Raw genomic sequence first — 19,463 nt, forward strand, 5'->3', positions numbered from 1 at the left:
ACACCCAAAACAACAAAACATAAACATTCCCCATGTCACACCCTGACCTAACTAAAATAATAAAGAAAACAAAGAATAATAAGGCCAGGGCGTGACACATGGTCTTGTTATGACATGTAGCAATAGCAGTTTGCAAGTAAGTATTCACCTGTGTCTGTATATAGTCAAACAAATTATTTAATAAATAAAATACATTAGCTATAAAAAGTGGAACCTGGCTATAACCTATGAAACAATGTTTCCCATATGACATATCCTTATTTACAGAATGACAGAGGGAGAAATTTCAATAACTAAAACCTGTCTAAGCATAATGAGAAGAACATGTGTGTTTTAGAGGTTGGTTTTTACACACACACACACACACACACACACTTACTTCCATTCTGGTGGAAAATGTACTCAATTGTCTTACTTGAGTTAAAGTAAAGATACATTAACAGAATATCACCCAAGGAAAAGTCACCCAGTAAAATACTGCATGAATAAAAGTCTAAAAGTATTTGGTTTTAAATACTTAAGTATCAAAAGTAAATCCTCAAATGTTCTTAAGTATCAAAAGTAAAGGTAATTTCAAATTCCTTATATTAAGCAAACCAGACAGAACAATTTTCATTTTATTTATGGTTAGCCAGGCTCCTAAACTCAGACAATTTACAAACAATGCATTTGTGTTTAGTGGGTCCCCTGGATAAGAGGCAGTAGATGATCATGGTTGTTCTCTTGGTAAGTGTGGGAATTTGACAATTTTCCTGTCCTGCTAAGCATTCACATTGTAAAGAGAACTTTTGGGTGTCAGGGAAAATGTACAGAGTAAAAGGTACATGATTTTCTTTAGGAATGTAGTGAAGTAAAAGTTGTCAAAAATATAAATAGCAAAGTAAAGTACAGATACCCCAAAAAACTACTTAAGTAGTACTTTCAAGTATTTTTACTCAAGTACTTTACACCACTGATTAGACATAGGCTACTGAGCGGATGGTTACAGTTATCGTCCTGAGACGTACCTCTCCACCTCTTATGCATAGCCACAAGGGGTCGTATTCACCTCGTCGATGGGAGCACCAGCCTACAGGATCAGTGACGCGAAAGCATCCAGGGGCGGAGCTAATTGAGCAATTTTGGTATTGGTTCGTCGTTCAGTATAAGAACCATACCCAATTTACTGTGTGGGTTGCCGGTGGCATGTCAATTGCATTTTTCCAAGCTTTAGCTTGCGATATGTGGAAAAGAGATAAAAATGTAATGATAAAATAATTAGAGGCTGTTTGAACAGAAAAGGGGCTGACAAATGTGTTGCTTGTTCTACAATGTATTGTACTCCAAGATTTCAAGACTGGTCAGTAGTTAGTCAAGAGCATTTGAGTCAGCATCGCATCAAGCACACAGAATAAAAAGTTGCGAGGTGCCAATACACACTGTGGTCGGTCTCAAGGTATGTAACCAATGTTTTGTAGTGATAAGTCATATCAGATTGTTTCAATGTGTTATAGTCACCACATCTGTTTCGAATTTAATAGGCTGAATAAATAGTGTAGCCTGTTTTAGTCTCTAACCGTTGCCATCAGCTAAATCGTTTTGTCATTGTTTACAGGTCCATTACAATACCCTTCGATGGCTTTTTTTGCGAAAAAGAAGAAATTCAAGTTTCACACACATTTGACATTGGAGGAGCTGACTGCTGTGCCTTTCGTGAACGGTGTATTGTTCTGCAAGCTGAGATTGTTGGACGGTGGAGACTTTGTTGCAACTTCATCAAGGTAAAATGTTGCTTTGTGTTCGCTGTGCGCATGCCGCATGGGCAATATAGCAAACTATTACCAAACGGCTGTCATAATATTAACTTTAAATGCCTCATACCACCCTTAACCCGGCATAACGTGGTTTTTACTGCATTGTTGGTAAACAATGTCTGTGTACAAATTATTTCAAAGCATGTCTAACATTGTTGGATTTGTCAGTCATTGGTAGGGTTGCAAAATTCCAGGAACTTAAAATATATTCCCTGTTTTACCCGAAATCATTGTTGGAGGATAAGCAGAATGTCTGGAAACCTCCAACCAGGATTTCTGGAAAACCAGAACATTTTATTGAAAGTTCCAGGGAATTGTGCAACCCTAGCATTACATCCTATTAAGGATTACAAAGGGAAATACAGACACGAGCTGCCCAGTGACAAGTTTACCAGACGAGCTAAATTCCTTTTATGCTCGCTTCAGGCAAGCAACACTGAAACATGCATGAGAGCACCAGCTGTTCTGGATGACTGATAACGCTCTCGATACCGATGTGAACAAAACCTTTAAACAGGTCAACATTCACAAATCTGCTGGGCCAGACGGATTACCAGGACGTATACTCAAAGCATGCGTGGACCAACTGTCAAGTGTCGTCCCTGACCGAGTCTGTAATACCTACATGTTTCAAGCAGACCGCCATAGTTCCTGGTGGGAACAATAACCCTATAAAAGTTGTCTCAATTTTAACCACTTTTTTCTTGTTGCTAATATGAACTAAGGTCATTAGGCTTACAAAACCGTACCGCAAGATTCACGTGTTAATGTTCAAACAAAACTCCCTTGTACAGAAGACGCCTTGGTCAAATTACTTAGTGCAGTCGGAAAGTATTCAGACCTTGACATTTTCCACATTTTGTTACGTTAGTCTTATTCTGAAATGGATTAGATTGTTTTTTCCCCCCTCTAATCTAGACATTTCAAATTTACATAAGTATTCAGACCCTTTACTCAGCACTTTGTTGAAGCACCTTTGGCAGCAATTGCAGCTTTGCGTCTTCCTGGGTATGACGCTACAAGCTTGGCACACCTGTATTTGGGCAATTACTCCCATTCTTCTCTGCAGATCCGCTCAAGCTCTGTCAGATGGGGAGCATCACTGCACAGCTATTTTCAGGTCTATCCAGAGATGATAGAGTTCAAGTCCGGGCTCTGGCTGGGCCACTCAAGGACATTCAGAAAGAGTTCAATCTTGGTTTCATCAGACCAGAGAATCTTGTTTCTCATGGTCTGAGTCCTTTTAGGTACCTTTTGGCAAACTCCAGGCAGGCTGTCATGTGCCTTTTACTGAGGAATGGCTTCCACCTGGCCACTCTAACATAAAGGCCTGATTTGGTGGAGTGCTGCAGAGATGAATCTCCCATATCCACCTAGGAACTCTGGAGCTCTGTCAGTGACCATCAGGTTCTTGGTCACATCCTTGAACAAGGCTCTTCTCCCCCGAGTGCACAGTTTGGCTGGTCGGCCAGCTCTAGGAAGAGTATTGGTGGTTGCAACCTTCCATTTAAGAATGATGGAGGCCACTGTGTTCTTAGGGACCTTCAAAGCTGTTGAAATGTTTTGGGTCCCTTCCCCAGATCTGTGCCTCGACACAATTCTGTCTCAGAGCTCTCAGACAATTCCTTCGACCTCGTGGCTTGGTTTTTGCTCTGACGTGCACTGTCAACTGTGGGACCTTTTATATAGACAGGTGTGTGCCTTTACAAATCATGTCCAATTGAATTTACCACCGGTGGACTCCACTCATTTCTGAAAAGTATTGTTTGTTAATATTTGCATAGAGTGAGCACTGTATTCTCTGGCGGTTTGTATTTCATACATGGGGCGCATGGACATTTTGCAGTGCACAAATAAGGACACATTGAAGATAAACAACTTGTGCAATATATATGATACTGCTTTTATAACTTGGGTTTCAGATATAGTGAGTTAGATTTCATGATTAATGTTCACATTTTAGTGCAAGCAGTTCACAATGCAGAAATAGATATTGTTGAAACTGGGTGGTTTGCACCCCTTTCTACCTGATGTTACATATATGAAACATTGCATAACTATTGCAAGGAGTGTTGAATTGTTTTCTTTAGAAATGCTATTAGGGATTTCCTTGGGCGGTCTAACCACGGCTTAATGTTCACGTAAGTAAAACTGGGTCTGGGTTTCTAAGGGTTAAACTTCCTCCTCTGGTTTAGTACCTAGGTCATTGTTTACTTTAGTAATATAAATGGGAACACAAAAGGATTCCGGTATTTGATCTGGGATTGTTTGTTTTAGAGTAGGCTGGGGAGGAAAGGGATGCTCCTCTGGGGCTTTCAGTGTTTGGTAGAGTGGTGTGGGACTTCACACACTGACCTAAAGATGAAAGGTAGCCGCACAAAAACAAGATTTAGGGGGACCTGTGTTATGTCTCTTGGATCTGAGGTCATCAGCGTATTTGTCCTAGATGTCCAGAGAACACTCCACCTTATTTTATTTTATAGGATTCATATAATATTCAATAAATATAGTACTTAACATCTGATTTGGACCAAACTTCTAACAATGAATAAGACCTGAGGAATCCAAAGAAATTGTCAAGTCACCCACATACCCCCCCCCCCCCCCCCCCCCCCCTTACACACACACACACACACACACCCCACGCCAATCCAAACCCAACGTGTATACAGTATCAATTCTCTGTGACAAGTAATATGGAGCTGTGGCTCGGCGTATTCTTTCTTCATCCTATGGAATGTATTCTCAGTGAATTTCATTTATGTTCAGAGAAATTAGTCATTGAAGTTGTTAGGTTTATGGCCCATCGTACATCCTGATATTACCAGGTTCTGACCAATAGATGTAGCTGTTCCTGCTATTGGTTTTTATTTTATTGTATTTTTTAAGATTCTTTACCATTCCTCTGGAATTTCCGATAGGCGCTCTGTAGAGAACCATATGATGCAGAAAGACCTAATTGAACTTCTTTACTGTGTAGGGCCTTTGAAAGAGCACAAAAACAAACTAAATCATCATGATAACCCTTACTATGATTACTGTTCACAGGATGTTTTTCTCCTATATCTGTCGTCATTGATAAACAGAGTTAAAAAGAATGTTGCCCTCCACTCCACTTCCCTTGCAATGATACAAGACCCGTCGGGTATGCTGTGCACCCCTTAAGTCTATTTTTGAGGATTATATAACAGATTGGATGGAGACCATTTATCTGCTTGAGTTATCTGGCAATTCTGTCTCTGGTTTATCTCTGTAACCCGAGTGCAGGAAACAAGGTCTACTCAGAGACACAGAGACTGATTTGGTGGTCCCATGTCTTTGATAGAGATTGTGTGTTATCATAGGGCCTGGGGAGTACAGAACTCCCTTTGTTCTGTTGTTGCCTGAAATATACTGAACAAAAATATAAACGGCACATGCAACAATTTCAAAGATTTTACTGAGTTACAGTTCGTATCAGGAAATCAGTCAATTGAAATAAATGAATTAGGCCCTAATCTATGGATTTCGCATGACTGGGCAGGGGTGCAGCCATGGGTAGTCAGGCCCAGCCAATCAGAATACATTTTTCCCCACAAAAGGGTTTTATTAAAGACAGAACTACTTCTCAGCACCCCCCCCTCAGGCAATCCCGCAGGTGGAGAAGCCAGATGTGGAGGTCCTGGGCTGGTGTGGTTACACGTGGTTGTGAGGCCTGTTGGACGCACTGCCAAATTCTCTAAAACGATGGTAGAAAAATGAGCAATTGCACGCTACCACAACTTGAGACCTCTAGCGTTGTGTTCTGTGACAAAACTTCACATTTTAGTGGCCTTCTATTGTCCCCAGCACAAGCTGCACCTGTTTAATGATCATGCTGTTTAAACAGGCTAGGATCTATTTTTCTCCACTTACTGCCTGACTGACGTGTCCAAAGTAAACTGCCTGTTACTCAGGCCCAGAAGCCAGGATATGCATATAAGTTGTACCATTGGATAGAAAACACTTTGAAGTTTGTCAATGTTAAAATAATGTGTGAGACTATAACACAATTGATATGGTAGGAGAAAAACCAACCAGAATTTTTTTGGGGGGAGAGCCCATGCTCTCTCAATGGAAAGCTATGGGTCCTATGCAATTCCAGCTCCCAAACAGTCTTTGTTCAAGATTTCAGGCTTGTTTCTTCCCAAACGAGGAAGAATTTCGTTTTGGTACTGGGAGTCAGAGTTGGAAATCAGTCTGTGCGTGCACTTGCTAATTTTACTTTTCTTTTGAACATACTTCTTTCTGAATGAAATATTATATTTTAATTACATTTGAGGATTAAATGAAACTGTATTTTGACTTGTTTTAGTGGTAGCTTTTTGGATTCCTTTCTCTGCATGTTGAACGAGTGGATTACTCAAATCAATGGCGCCAACTAAACAGACTTTTTGGGATATAAATAAGGATTGTATCTAACAAAACGACCATGCATGTTGTAGCTGGGACCCTTGGGATTGCAATTCAGAGGAAGATTTTCAAAAAGTAAATGAATATTTAATCGCTATTTGTGATTTTAAGAAGTCTGTGCTGGTTGAAAAATATTTTTATATGGGGTGCCGTCCTCAATCAATCGCATGGCATGCTTTCTCTGTAAAGCCTATTGTAAATCGGACAATGCAGTTAGATTAACAAGAATTGAAGCGTTTAACCGATATAAGACACCTAGATGTTTAATATCCATCATTTTTATGATTATTTATTTGAATTGCGCGCCCTCCAATTTCACCGGATGTTGTCGACAGGTGTCCCGCTGGCAGGACGCCTATCCCAGAGAGGATTTATTAATCAACTTTTTTTATATGCCACGTGTCAGGTGGATGAACTATATTGGCAAAGGAGAAATGCTCACTAACTGGGATGTAAAGAAATGTGTGCTCAAAATTGGAGAGAGATATGCTTTTTGTCAATATATTTTTACATGAGTAAAACCAAGCCATGAGGTCGAAGGAATTGTCCGTAGAGCTCTGAGACAGTATTGTGTTGAGGCACAGATCTGGGGAAGGGTACCAAACAATTTATGCAGCATTGAAAGTCCCCAAGAACAGTGGCCTCTATCATTCTTAAATGGAAGAAGTTTAGAACCTCCAAGACTCTTCCTAGACCTAGTCGCACGGCCAAACTGAGCAATCAGGGGAGAAGGGCCTTGGTCAGGGAGGTGACCAAGAACCCAATGGTCTTTCTGACAGAGCTCCAGAGTTTCTCTGTGGAGATGGGAGAACCTTCCGGAAGGACAACCATCTCTGCAGCACTCCACCAATAAGGCCTTTATGGTAGAGTGGCCAGTCCTTAGTAAAAGGCACATGACAGCCCGCTTGGAGTTTGCCAAAAGGCACCTTAAGGACTCAGACCATGAGAAACAAGATTCTCTGGTTTGATGAAACCAAGATGGAACTTTTTTGCCAGTATGTCAAGCGTCGCATCTGGAGTAAATCTCTACTGTAAAGCATGGTGGTGGCAGCATCGTGCTGTGGGGATTTTTTTTCAGCAGCAAGGACTGGGAGACTAGTCAGTATCAAGGGAAAGGTGAACGAAGCAAAGTACAGAGAGATCCTTGATGAAAATCTGCTCTAGAGCACTAAGCACCCAGCCAAGACAACGCAGGAGTGGCTTCGGGACAAGTCTCTGAATGTTGTTGAGTGGCCCAGCCAGAGCTTGGACTTGGATCCGATTGAACATCTATGGAGAGATCTGAAAATTGCTGTGCAGCGACGCTCCCCATCCAACCTGACAGAGCTTGAGAGGATCTGCAGAGAAGAATGGGAGAAACTTCCCAAATACAGGTGTGCTAAGCTTGTAGCGTCATACCGAAGAAGACTCAAAGCTGCAATTGCTGCCAAAGGTGCTTCAACAAACTACTGAGTAAAGGGTATGAATACTTGTATGTAAATGTAATATTTCAGTTTTCTATTTTTGACCATCCTCTCTCCCCTCAGAGCTCTAACTCATTCACTCCTGTTTTGATTCAACGTTGTAGTTGGATTTGAGGCATGTGTGGTTGCCATGGCAGTTTTTAATAAAGCCACCTGCTCTGTGGAATGTGGCTGAGAACGTTTTCAGAGACTTATTGAGGGGGGTGGGCAGTGATTAGCGTGGCCCGCTTGGTAAGAACTTGAGAAGTATGTGTGTGGCAAAGAACCAAGGAATGCAAAACCGAGACAAAAATATAAAGAACCTATGTGAGGAAAAAAATCTAAAATGGCAGTGAACTAGAATACTTACATAAAATGTGTTTCATTGCAATTATAGACTGTACATGGTTAATCATTAAGAGTGGAAATGGGGATGTCTAATGCATTTTAAACAACATTTAAGTAGGACCAAAGGTTTAAAGACATGCAATTTGTTGGAGTCTGTTTAGGCCTACTATGACCAAAGGTTTAGAGCCAATCAAATAGTTGGAATCTGTTTTTGTAATACAAAGCAGCAGTTTCTCAAGTAAACAACAGGATTTTATTTGGCCAAATTGGCCAAACACACCATAGCTGGTTTTGGAACCGAAACCATACTAGAGAAGGAAAAAACGATCACCAGTCCTCTATATTCACTATGTGGAAGGTTGGATCACATCTCTTGCATTTTAGCCGTGTGTTGATGCAGAGAGGGTACGGCCCTATACTAGTCCAGCATTGAATCACTCTATCAGTCATGTGACTTCAGATAGTATGCCCAAAGATGGTGGATAATATGGAGATGTCCCAGCCGTTTACCATTGGACAAAAATGGTCACTTAAGGGGTGGTGCTCCCATAGGCACCAATGTGATAGCAGCTGGGTCTGGTTAGTTCATTGGCTGTATATGAACCAGAAAAAAGGAGCGAGTAAGATGTCTCGCTTCCTCTTCCGTCTCTGGTATGCCTAAAGTGTGACATTGATATTCAGGGTTTGCATGGTAAAAGCTGTGTGTGCATTTGGGAACATGCTGTCCCTGATGTAGAGGTACTGCAGGCATCACGTGGCTCCCCTGGAACATTTCTTTGAGCAGATGATCCTATGATGCCACGCCCTTGCATGGAGTAGGAAGACATGCCCTGTGCCCTGCAAGGAGCCGGACCACTACGCACCACTACTGAAGCCCGTCTGCAGCTCTATAGTCAAAGGTGTCAGCTGGTTAGGGACCATGTGCTAACTGACTGCTATTCACAGGGCAAATGCTGCCTCTTTGCACCCAACCTCTATGGCAGTGAGTTTCTTTTCTGCTGCTTGCCAAAGTGCCGAAGTACTCCCCTGTGTTTATTTAAAAAACAGTGTGCTTATGGCTAGTCCCAGGTACTTCTCTGTTGGTACAGCTGCTCAGGAAGCCTGCTGCATTTGCTGCCTTCTGGGTAAATCCATTTTAATTCAATCACTTTCTAAAAGGATCCCTTTTGATTTAAACCAAATAAGTCAGTTACTTTTTTGGACCTGAATGCCAAAACATTCAGGAGATAAAGTTAAATAATTTTGCATACCCCACCATACCATGATACATCCATGTCTTCATTACGAGAAAAGATAAACAGTTGAGTGTAATATCATTTTAAAAGCCTACAAACCGCGTTTAATAAAATGTATTTCAAATTAAGTCAATTGTCTAAATGCGTAAACACTGATTTGTTTACATATTCACATATGTTGTAGCTTAGACCCTTTTTCACATCTGAGGTTTTTGTGTTGTGCCCGCCATCGGTTGAGACACAACATGCTCTTGAATACAGGGTGGGTGTCATTTCCATAATATAAATACAATTCATAGAATGGACCTATCCCTTCAGACCACTGCAATTTAGCTGGTACACCATTTGACATTTTAAATTGAATTACTACCACAAAGATGACTGCCGGTCCACTGTCGAATGTCAACTTAAATGGTCATTTATATTCTATTGTCTATGTTTCTTATGATTTCAATAGGTTTCCTATGGAGGATTGACAAGATAATCTACAACAGATGTTCCCGTTCAAGACAACGTTCTCTGATCGGTGGACCTCAAACTATCTTTATGGTGCCATTTGAAAAAATGTCAGCCAAAACTTGACACCCACCCATATTCACACAACACAGAAACATTAGATGTAAAATAGGGTCTAAGCTCCAATATATGCGAATATGTATAACATCTGAATTTATGCGTTTTTAGATCATTGACATTAAATGTAAAAAAATATATATAAATTTATAAAATAGTTTGACAACCCTGTAAGGTTTTAAATGATATCAAACTTTCAGTGACATCGATGTCTCATGGTTGAATATGCTAAGTTTTTAATCTTTGAGCACCTTATTTCCATAATGTTTTGGCAATCAGGTCCAGAAAGTAACTTTTTGTGCACTTATACAATGGTTAATTAAATATGTAAGGAAGGTTTTGTTCAAATCAAAAGGGGTGCTGTCAAAAAGTGATTGATTTCAAATGGATTTACCCTTCTCACTTAAATGTTGTTTGGGTTTTAACTGAAGGATGGTTGTTTCACTGTGTATGCTTTGTGGGGATGTCAGCTGCAGTCTGGTAATACCTGATTGTTTGAGCACTCCCACAAGGCAATAGGTACACACTACAGTAAACGGGCTGATCTGTCCACCTCACTACTTTTCTGCGCTGTTAGTTTGTGTATCCATGGCTGTTTGTTTACATTGGAGATGAGTCATGCATATCCAGCCCTGTAAATTTACATTAGCGCCTCATGCTCTGTAAGTTATTCATTATTTCTAGAGTCCACATTAAGCCCTGGATTCACTTGAGTTGCTTCTGTGCATTCTGAGTGGCTGGGTCCAGGCATGGGGCATGACTGTAATACTGACAATGGTTACATTCAGTTCAGTTGGGAAGGGGAGAGTGTTAAGTGAGTTAAAATGGGAAGTAGACAGATTATCACCAGGACTGTTTTTACATCAACCGTCCTTCTCTGTATACTCAGCCATTTCCCTAAATGTATGGACGGACAGGGTGACGTCAGGCACTGGCCTATTTACAATGTGAACTCTGTTTTTACAGAAGCCCACAGGCTATTGTTCACCGTTTCCTCAACAAGTTTGCTTTCACTAAAACTGGAGCAAAACGTTGAAGAGTCAGGACAAAAGCACAAGTGATGTCTTATGTGCTATGGAATTAGTGACTTCTTATTGTGAGACCACTCAAACAGTAATGACTGTCATTAACTACCTTGACACTAATAACAGTTTATTGAGGTTGATGTAGCTGTACTGTAGTGCCATGCCCGCTCTGATTCCTGTCCTCTTGTCCCACAGAGAGGAGGTTCAGGAGAACTGTGTTTGCTGGAAGAAGAGGTTTACCTTTGTGTGTAAAATGAGCACCAACCCCACGACTGGAGTGCTGGATCCCGCTATCTGTCGGGTCTCTGTGCGGAAGGTCTGTCTGTCTGTCTGACTTCTGGGGGACCTGTCTAAGCAACACACAGCTCTTGGCTGTTATCTATTTGTCTGTGAACATCAGGGACTACCATTTCCTGCGTGTACCGCTGTGTTATTTATCTTTCCATTCACTATTCACACCCCTGATAGTGTAAACTCTGTAGCCTCTGTAATCTGATCATAGATCAGTGTTAAACACACACACTCGACTGCTGAGTATTGACAGTCTGGCACACAGTGATCTCCCTTTTCCTGTTTTCACTACAGGAACTCAAAGGAGGAAAAACATATTCAAAGGTAAGAGTCCACTCCTCCTGAGCATCCCACCCTATAGCCATAAACACATTACAGTTTACTGTAGCCTGATGTCAACACACATCAACACTGCTGTTAAGACATTTTAAACATTCACATTAGTCACCCCACTTCTACAAACACAAGCTAAAACTTTGGCACTATGTATAAGCTGAGTAAACTATACTGCAAAAATATAAACGCAACTTGCAACAATTTCAAAGATTTGACAGAGTTACAGGAAATCAGTCATTTGAGAAATTCATTAGGCCCTAATCTATGGATTTCACATGACTGGGAATACAGATATGCATCTGTTGGTCACAGATATATATATTTTAAATGTAGGTGCGTGGATCAGAAACCCAGTCAGTGTCTGGTGTGAGGACCATTTGGCTCATGCAGAGCGACATCTCCTTCGCATAGAGTTGATCAGGCTGTTGATTGTGTCCTGCGGAATATTGTGCCACTCCTCTTCAGTGGTTGTGCCAAGTTGCTGGATATTGGCGGAAACTGGAAAACACTGTCGTACACGTCGATCCAGAGCATCTCAAACGTGCTTAATGGGTGACATGTCTGAGTATGCAGGCCATGGAAGAACTGGGACATTTTCAGCTTCCAGGAATTGTGTACAGATCCTTGCGACATGTGGCCTTGCATTATGCTGAAACGAGGTGATTGCGGCGAATGAATGGCACGACAATGGGCCTCAGGGTCTTGTCACGGTATCTCTGTGCATTCAAATTGCCAACGATAAAATGCAATTGTGATTGTTGTCTATAGCTTACACCTGCCCATAGCATAACCCCACTGTCACCATGGGACACAACGTTTACATCAGCAAACTACCCGTCCACATGACGCGGTAAAGTTAAAATCAGTATTCATCTGTGAAGAGCACACTTCTCCAGCATTCCAGTGGCCATCGAAGTTGAACGTTTGCCCACTGAAGTTGGTTACGATACCGACGTGCAGTCAGGTCAATACCCAGGTGAGGAGGATGAGGACACAGATGCGCTTCCCAGAGACGGTTTCTGAAAGTTTGTGCAGAAATACTTTATGTGCAAACCCACAGTTTCATCAGCTGTTCGGGTGGCTGGTCTCAGACGATCCCGCAGGTGAAGAAGCCGGATGTGGAGGTCCTGGGCTGGCATGGTTACACGTGGTCCGCGGGTCTGAAGGCGTTTGTACGTACTGCCAAATTCTCTAAAATGACAGGTTTCTTATGGTGGAGAAATGAACATTCAATTATCTAGCAACAGCTCTGGTGGACATTCCTGCAATCAGCATGCCAATTGCACTTTTCCTCAACTTGAGACATCTGTGGCATTGTGTTGTGACAAAACTGTACATTTTACTGGCCTTTTATTGTCCCCAGCACAAGGTGCACCTACAGTATGTCATGATCATGCTGTTTAATCAGCTTATTGATATGCCACACCTGTCAGGTGGATGGATTATCTTGGGTGAGGAGAAATGCTCACTAACAGGGATGTAAACACATTTGTGCACAACATTTAGGATAAATAAACTCTGTGCTTATGGAACATTTCTGAGATAATTTATTACAGCTCATGAAACATGGGACCAACACTTTGGATGTTGCATTTATATTTTTGTTCATTGTAAATGAACTTCAAATAAAGCTGGGGAAAGTTTATAGATGCACTCTCTCAGGTTGCCAGGGACCCATCCTGTGTTTTCTCACGCTATGCTTATGGATTTCCTTAAGCTAAATAAAACCTCTTTCCTCTTTGGAAATGGGCTTCCTTAAATACACACATCTGTAAACAATAGCTTTGAGGAAATGTAACCTGGAGAAAAGGAAATTAAACTCTTGGATAACCTGAGATTCAAACAAAAAAACAGGAGGACTAAGAATCGGGAGCCGTCTCTACATCCAGTCCCTTAGGGCTAGAAAACCTAAATGTCAAATGTCATGGCTACCTCACAGTATATGCAGGTTTAAAACTACTGTAGTGAAAGTAAATGTTGTTCTTTCTCCCTCAGCTGGGTTTTACTGACCTCAACATGGCAGAGTTCGCTGGCTCGGGCTCTGCAGTCCGCTGTTGTCTGCTGGAGGGATACGACACCAAGAATACTAGGCAGGACAACTCCATACTGAAGGTAAGGGACTGTGCTAAGGTGGGCAGGAGTCAAGACTATTGACCTTGGGACTTTGTCAAGGTTGGGTTTTGTTTGGTTGTGCAGAACAACTGATATAGTTTATACTTAGTGACTTTGTATTGTGGTAAAGGACCCCCCGTCCCACTGATCACCCAGGGCTGTTGATGCTCAGCACCTCAGCTGAACTTTGATATACTGTAGCTAGTGCAAACATTACTTGCTGTCCTACTTTTTATATGTTCTTATTGTAATAAAAGTAGATTTTGTCTGGATCTTCTCTGAAGGTGACTATTGGGATGGCCCTCCTATCTGGAGATCCGTGCTTTAAAACGTGAGTGACCTGACATGTTCAAATCTCTGATCTATCATTCATCGTCATGCATTTAGAAAATATGACTCTGGCACCCCCCAATGGGGAGTCAATTAGCCCATCAAGCAAGCCTAACATTGCACAGTATAATGTGGACTGACGAGTCATGTTTTTTTGCAGTGCCCCCAGCACAGCCAAATCCATCTCCATCTCAGGCCAGGACCATGTCCTGCAGCAGAACTGTAAGGGGGAGGGCACTGGAACCCCTAACCGGCCCACTACTCTGGGCCAGTCCATGAAGCCCAGGCCCTCGATCATCAGCTCAGGTACGACAGGGCACATGGATCCGCTCAAACCTGGTAACAGTGTGTATGTTATGATAATCCATCACCACTAAACGGTTAACCTAGGTATGGGACACGTGGTGAGGAACTCTAACTAATTGAGGTGTGGCTCTGTTTGGTGTCAGGTCTTCCAGAGGAGTCAACCCAGACCCAGGCAGCCAGTCCAGGGGAAGTATTCCAGTTGGGCCACTCTCGCAACTCCAGCTATGTCAGCCAGCTGAGCAGGATCTCAGGTGTGTGGGTTCATGTTCCCCATCTTCCAACTCCACCTATGTCAGCCAGCTGAGCAGGATCTCAGGTGTGTGGGTTCATGTTCCCCATCTTCCAACTCCACCTATGTCAGCCAGCTGAGCAGGATCTCAGGTGTGTGGGTTCATGTTCCCCATCTTCCAACTCCACCTATGTCAGCCAGCTGAGCAGGATCTCAGGTGTGTGGGTTCATGTTCCCCATCTTCCAACTCCACCTATGTCAGCCAGCTGAGCAGGATCTCAGGTGTGTGGGTTCATGTTCCCCATCTTCCAACTCCACCTATGTCAGCCAGCTGAGCAGGATCTCAGGTGTGTGGGTTCATGTTCCCCATCTTCCAACTCCACCTATGTCAGCCAGCTGAGCAGGATCTCAGGTGTGTGGGTTCATGTTCCCCATCTTCCAACTCCACCTATGTCAGCCAGCTGAGCAGGATCTCAGGTGTGTGGGTTCATGTTCCCCATCTTCCAACTCCACCTATGTCAGCCAGCTGAGCAGGATCTCAGGTGTGTGGGTTCATGTTCCCCATCTTCCAACTCCACCTATGTCAGCCAGCTGAGCAGGATCTCAGGTGTGTGGGTTCATGTTCCCCATCTTCCAACTCCACCTATGTCAGCCAGCTGAGCAGGATCTCAGGTGTGTGGGTTCATGTTCCCCATCTTCCAACTCCACCTATGTCAGCCAGCTGAGCAGGATCTCAGGTGTGTGGGTTCATGTTCCCCATCTTCCAACTCCAGCTATGTCAGCCAGCTGAGCAGGATCTCAGGTGTGTGGGTTCATGTTCCCCATCTTCCAACTCCACCTATGTCAGCCAGCTGAGCAGGATCTCAGGTGTGTGGGTTCATGTTCCCCATCTTCCAACTCCACCTATGTCAGCCAGCTGAGCAGGATCTCAGGTGTGTGGGTTCATGTTCCCCATCTTCCAACTCCACCTATGTCAGCCAGCTGAGCAGGATCTCAGGTGTGTGGGTTCATGTTCCCCATCTTCCAACTCCACCTATGTCAGCCAGCTGAGCAGGATCTCAGGTGTGTGGGTTCATGTTCCCCATCTTCCAACTCCAGCTATGTCAGCCAGCTGAGCAGGATTTCAGGTGTGTGGGTTCATGTTCCCCATCTTCCAACTCCAGCTATGTCAGCCAGCTGAGCAGGATTTCAGGTGTGTGGGTTCATGTTCCCCATCTTCCAACTCCAGCTATGTCAGCCAGCTGAGCAGGATCTCAGGTGTGTGGGTTCATGTTCCCCATCTTCCAACTCCAGCTATGTCAGCCAGCTGAGCAGGATCTCAGGTGTGTGGGTTCATGTTCCCCATCTTCCAACTCCAGCTATGTCAGCCAGCTGAGCAGGATCTCAGGTGTGTGGGTTCATGTTCCCCATCTTCCAACTCCAGCTATGTCAGCCAGCTGAGCAGGATCTCAGGTGTGTGGGCTCATGTTCCCCATCTTCCAACTCCAGCTATGTCAGCCAGCTGAGCAGGATCTCAGGTGTGTGGGCTCATGTTCCCCATCTTCCAACTCCAGCTATGTCAGCCAGCTGAGCAGGATCTCAGGTGTGTGGGCTCATGTTCCCCATCTTCCAACTCCAGCTATGTCAGCCAGCTGAGCAGGATCTCAGGTGTGTGGGCTCATGTTCCCCATCTTCCAACTCCAGCTATGTCAGCCAGCTGAGCAGGATCTCAGGTGTGTGGGCTCATGTTCCCCATCTTCCAACTCCAGCTATGTCAGCCAGCTGAGCAGGATCTCAGGTGTGTGGGCTCATGTTCCCCATCTTCCAACTCCAGCTATGTCAGCCAGCTGAGCAGGATCTCAGGTGTGTGGGTTCATGTTCCCCATCTTCCAACTCCAGCTATGTCAGCCAGCTGAGCAGGATCTCAGGTGTGTGGGTTCATGTTCCCCATCTTCCAACTCCAGCTATGTCAGCCAGCTGAGCAGGATCTCAGGTGTGTGGGCTCATGTTCCCCATCTTCCAACTCCAGCTATGTCAGCCAGCTGAGCAGGATCTCAGGTGTGTGGGCTCATGTTCCCCATCTTCCAACTCCAGCTATGTCAGCCAGCTGAGCAGGATCTCAGGTGTGTGGGCTCATGTTCCCCATCTTCCAACTCCAGCTATGTCAGCCAGCTGAGCAGGATCTCAGGTGTGTGGGCTCATGTTCCCCATCTTCCAACTCAGAGTTTTTTGTTTGTTTGTTGGTATTTGCACCTAAGTCTGTAATGTAAATGTCTTGTCCCCCAGGCTACATTACAGAGCACTCCTGCTCCTCTAGTATGTCTGACCTCACACACAGGAGGAACACCTCCACAGGAAGTGGCATATCTGGGGGCCTCAGTGTGACAGTAGACACTCCAACAGAGGGAGAGAAGCCAGAGAGACCCCCTCGACCCCCTCGGCCCGTCTTGCCATCCAACAGACCCCCCAGGCAAGACCTTCCACTCACCAGATGTGTTTAGCCCAATGTGTCTGTTTTGACAATCTATGAAAAAAAATGAGTGGAACAGTCAGTGGAACACTATTGCTATTTGTATGACTGCTGTTTATCCACTGTTGCCTGACTGGGCCTTTTTCCCTCCACCCTGTGACAGGAGGAAGCAGGATTCCGTGGAGAGCCATCCCTCCTGGGTGAATGACACCCGCATCGATGCCGACGATATTGTTGAAAAGATCATCCAGAGCCAGAACTTTGCTGACATAAGTAACACTGAAGGTATGGAGCCCCAACCTCACCCTGCCCTTTCACTTGTCCACTACATTTTTTGGGGGGCTCTTTTTGTACATAACTTGTCTCTTTTGTACTGTTTAATTTGTCTCTTGGTGTGTTTATTTCCTCCTCAGATAGTAACCTGCGACTGTTTGTCAGTAGAGACGGCACCACATCCCTGAATGGTTTACTGCGCAGTAACAGGTGAGAAACCAGAAAGGGCACACGCACACACAATAGTAATACATCAAACGTACACACAGGTCTTACTCTGCCACTTTTCATTCTTTCAGGGTGCGTGTGGGTGTCTATGAGCAAGTTGTGATAGAGAGCCATTACGACTGGTGAAGATTAATTTTAATTGAGGCCTCTGCAATGAAGCTTGTGGACTTACTCTAAAAATATATTGCAGTCATTCTGGAGCACTGGCTGAGCTGTGAGCCATGAGGAGGACCGTACCGCACAGTTTTCACAAATATGAATAAATAACTATCGGACAAATGTATTGGTATTTTCTTTAAAGTACTACATTTTTTAAAAACGCTACTTTGTAATGTATTTTTCCCTTACATGACCCAAGGCACCAGATCCTCTCTGTGATGACCGTGCTAGTCTAGTCACTACTGAAGGAGACCTGGTGATGGAGAAAGTCCTCAGCACTGTCTGACTGGTGTTTGTCCAATTTAGACTGTAGTACTCTGGCTCCCCCTTGTGGAGAAATGGTTTACTGAGGGATCAGTCTCTCCTTCAACCAACTATCTCAATTGCATACTCCCAAATTTCCTCTCCACTCGTTTCCTTCTCAAAACCCATTGGATGAGAAAGCCAGAGGTCCCTCCCTTCTGACCTTCTCTTCCAATGGGGTTTGAGAAGGAAACGAGTGAGGATTATGTTCCCAAATACAGACATCTCCTATTCTGTCCATTATTTTGTAATTACAGATCTCAAGGAACTGGATAGGTGTAGCAGTTTTGGGAAGTTTTATATGCTATAAATCTAAACCCATTTGATGGTTATTTGGTGCAAACACCAGAGGTAAGAAGCTAGGTGGTGTTCTCAGATTTGGGCATACATATTCAGCATACTTTTACACTAGTAGATGTCTCCAAACATGATTTTATGAAGGATCATGATTTGTTTGTGTTTTCCAACCAGCAGGCTGGTTTGTTGTATTTTTTTAAATTGATTTTAACACTACAAAGATGGTGAAAAGGGTCCCTGTTGTATTATATATTTTATAGAATCTCTCTCTCTCTCCTATAAATAAAACTTTTTTTTTGAATGTTAACTGTGATTTTACCTTTTCTATACTATGTGACTAAAAGGACTGTTGTTATGGACTTAATGCTCGTACGTCTGATACACTTGTTCGGCGTCAACATTTTGCAATGTGCTGATAACTATCATCTATAAGTCGTCTGCCTATGAAGACTGCCTTAAATAATATCAGTCTGTGTATAGTGCCTTCAGAAAGTATTCATACTCCTAGCTTCCTACTTTTCACTCAATTAGATGTAATAATTACAATGTTGTTGATCAATCCTCAGTTTTCTCCCTTCACAGGCATTAATCTCTAACTGTTTTAAAGTCACCATTGGCCTCGTAGTGAAATCCCTGAGCGGTTTAGTACCTCTCCAGCTACTGCGTAAGGAAGGACACCTGTGTCTTTGTAGTTACTGGGTGTATTGATACACCATCCAAAGTGTAATTAATAACTTCACTATATTCAATGTCTGCTTTTTCATTTTTACACATCTATGAATAGGTGCCCATCTTTGCGAGGCATTGGGAAACCTCCCTGGTCTTTGTGGTTAAACCTATGTTTCAAATTCACTACTTGACTGCGGCACATTATAGATAATTGTAGGTGTGGGGTACAGAGATGAGGTAGTCATTCAAAAATCCAGTTAAACACTATTATTGCACAGTGAGTCCATGCAACTTATGTGACTCAAGCAAATTATTACTCCTGAACTTATTTATGCTTGCCATAACAAAGGGGTTGAATACTTATTGACTCAAGACATTTCAGCTATTCATTTTTAATGACAGTGACAAAAAAACTAAATTTAATCGATTTTAAATTCAGGCTGTAACAACAATGTGGAAAACGGAAGGGGTGTGGATACGTTCTGAATGCATTATGTACAAAATATGTTATTGTTGTGGTGGCAAAATATCGATCTAATTTTCCACAACATTGTCACATGGGCTTATATTATCCACAGCAGGGTTTGGTGGTCTCGGGTGATGTGACGTTCATTGCGACAGCACTTCAGATAGA

General features: G+C 43.1%; 1 protein-coding gene across 1 annotated transcript; it reads left to right on the forward strand.

Annotated features, from left to right (window-relative positions):
- The first annotated feature begins 950 nt into the window (after positions 1–950).
- Positions 951–18,467, forward strand: LOC129853414 (early estrogen-induced gene 1 protein-like). The gene is made up of 12 exons (XM_055919421.1): positions 951–1,435; positions 1,595–1,760; positions 11,043–11,163; positions 11,433–11,462; positions 13,470–13,586; positions 13,871–13,917; positions 14,077–14,222; positions 14,366–14,473; positions 16,717–16,900; positions 17,064–17,185; positions 17,314–17,383; positions 17,473–18,467. Exons 2-12 carry the CDS (start codon positions 1,615–1,617, stop codon positions 17,525–17,527), a joined length of 1,146 nt encoding a protein of 381 aa, XP_055775396.1. The 5' UTR covers positions 951–1,435; positions 1,595–1,614; the 3' UTR covers positions 17,528–18,467.
- The last annotated feature ends 996 nt before the right edge of the window (positions 18,468–19,463 follow it).

Source organism: Salvelinus fontinalis, chromosome 4 (genome assembly GCF_029448725.1).
Source record: "Salvelinus fontinalis isolate EN_2023a chromosome 4, ASM2944872v1, whole genome shotgun sequence".
Lineage (NCBI taxonomy): Eukaryota > Metazoa > Chordata > Actinopteri > Salmoniformes > Salmonidae > Salvelinus > Salvelinus fontinalis.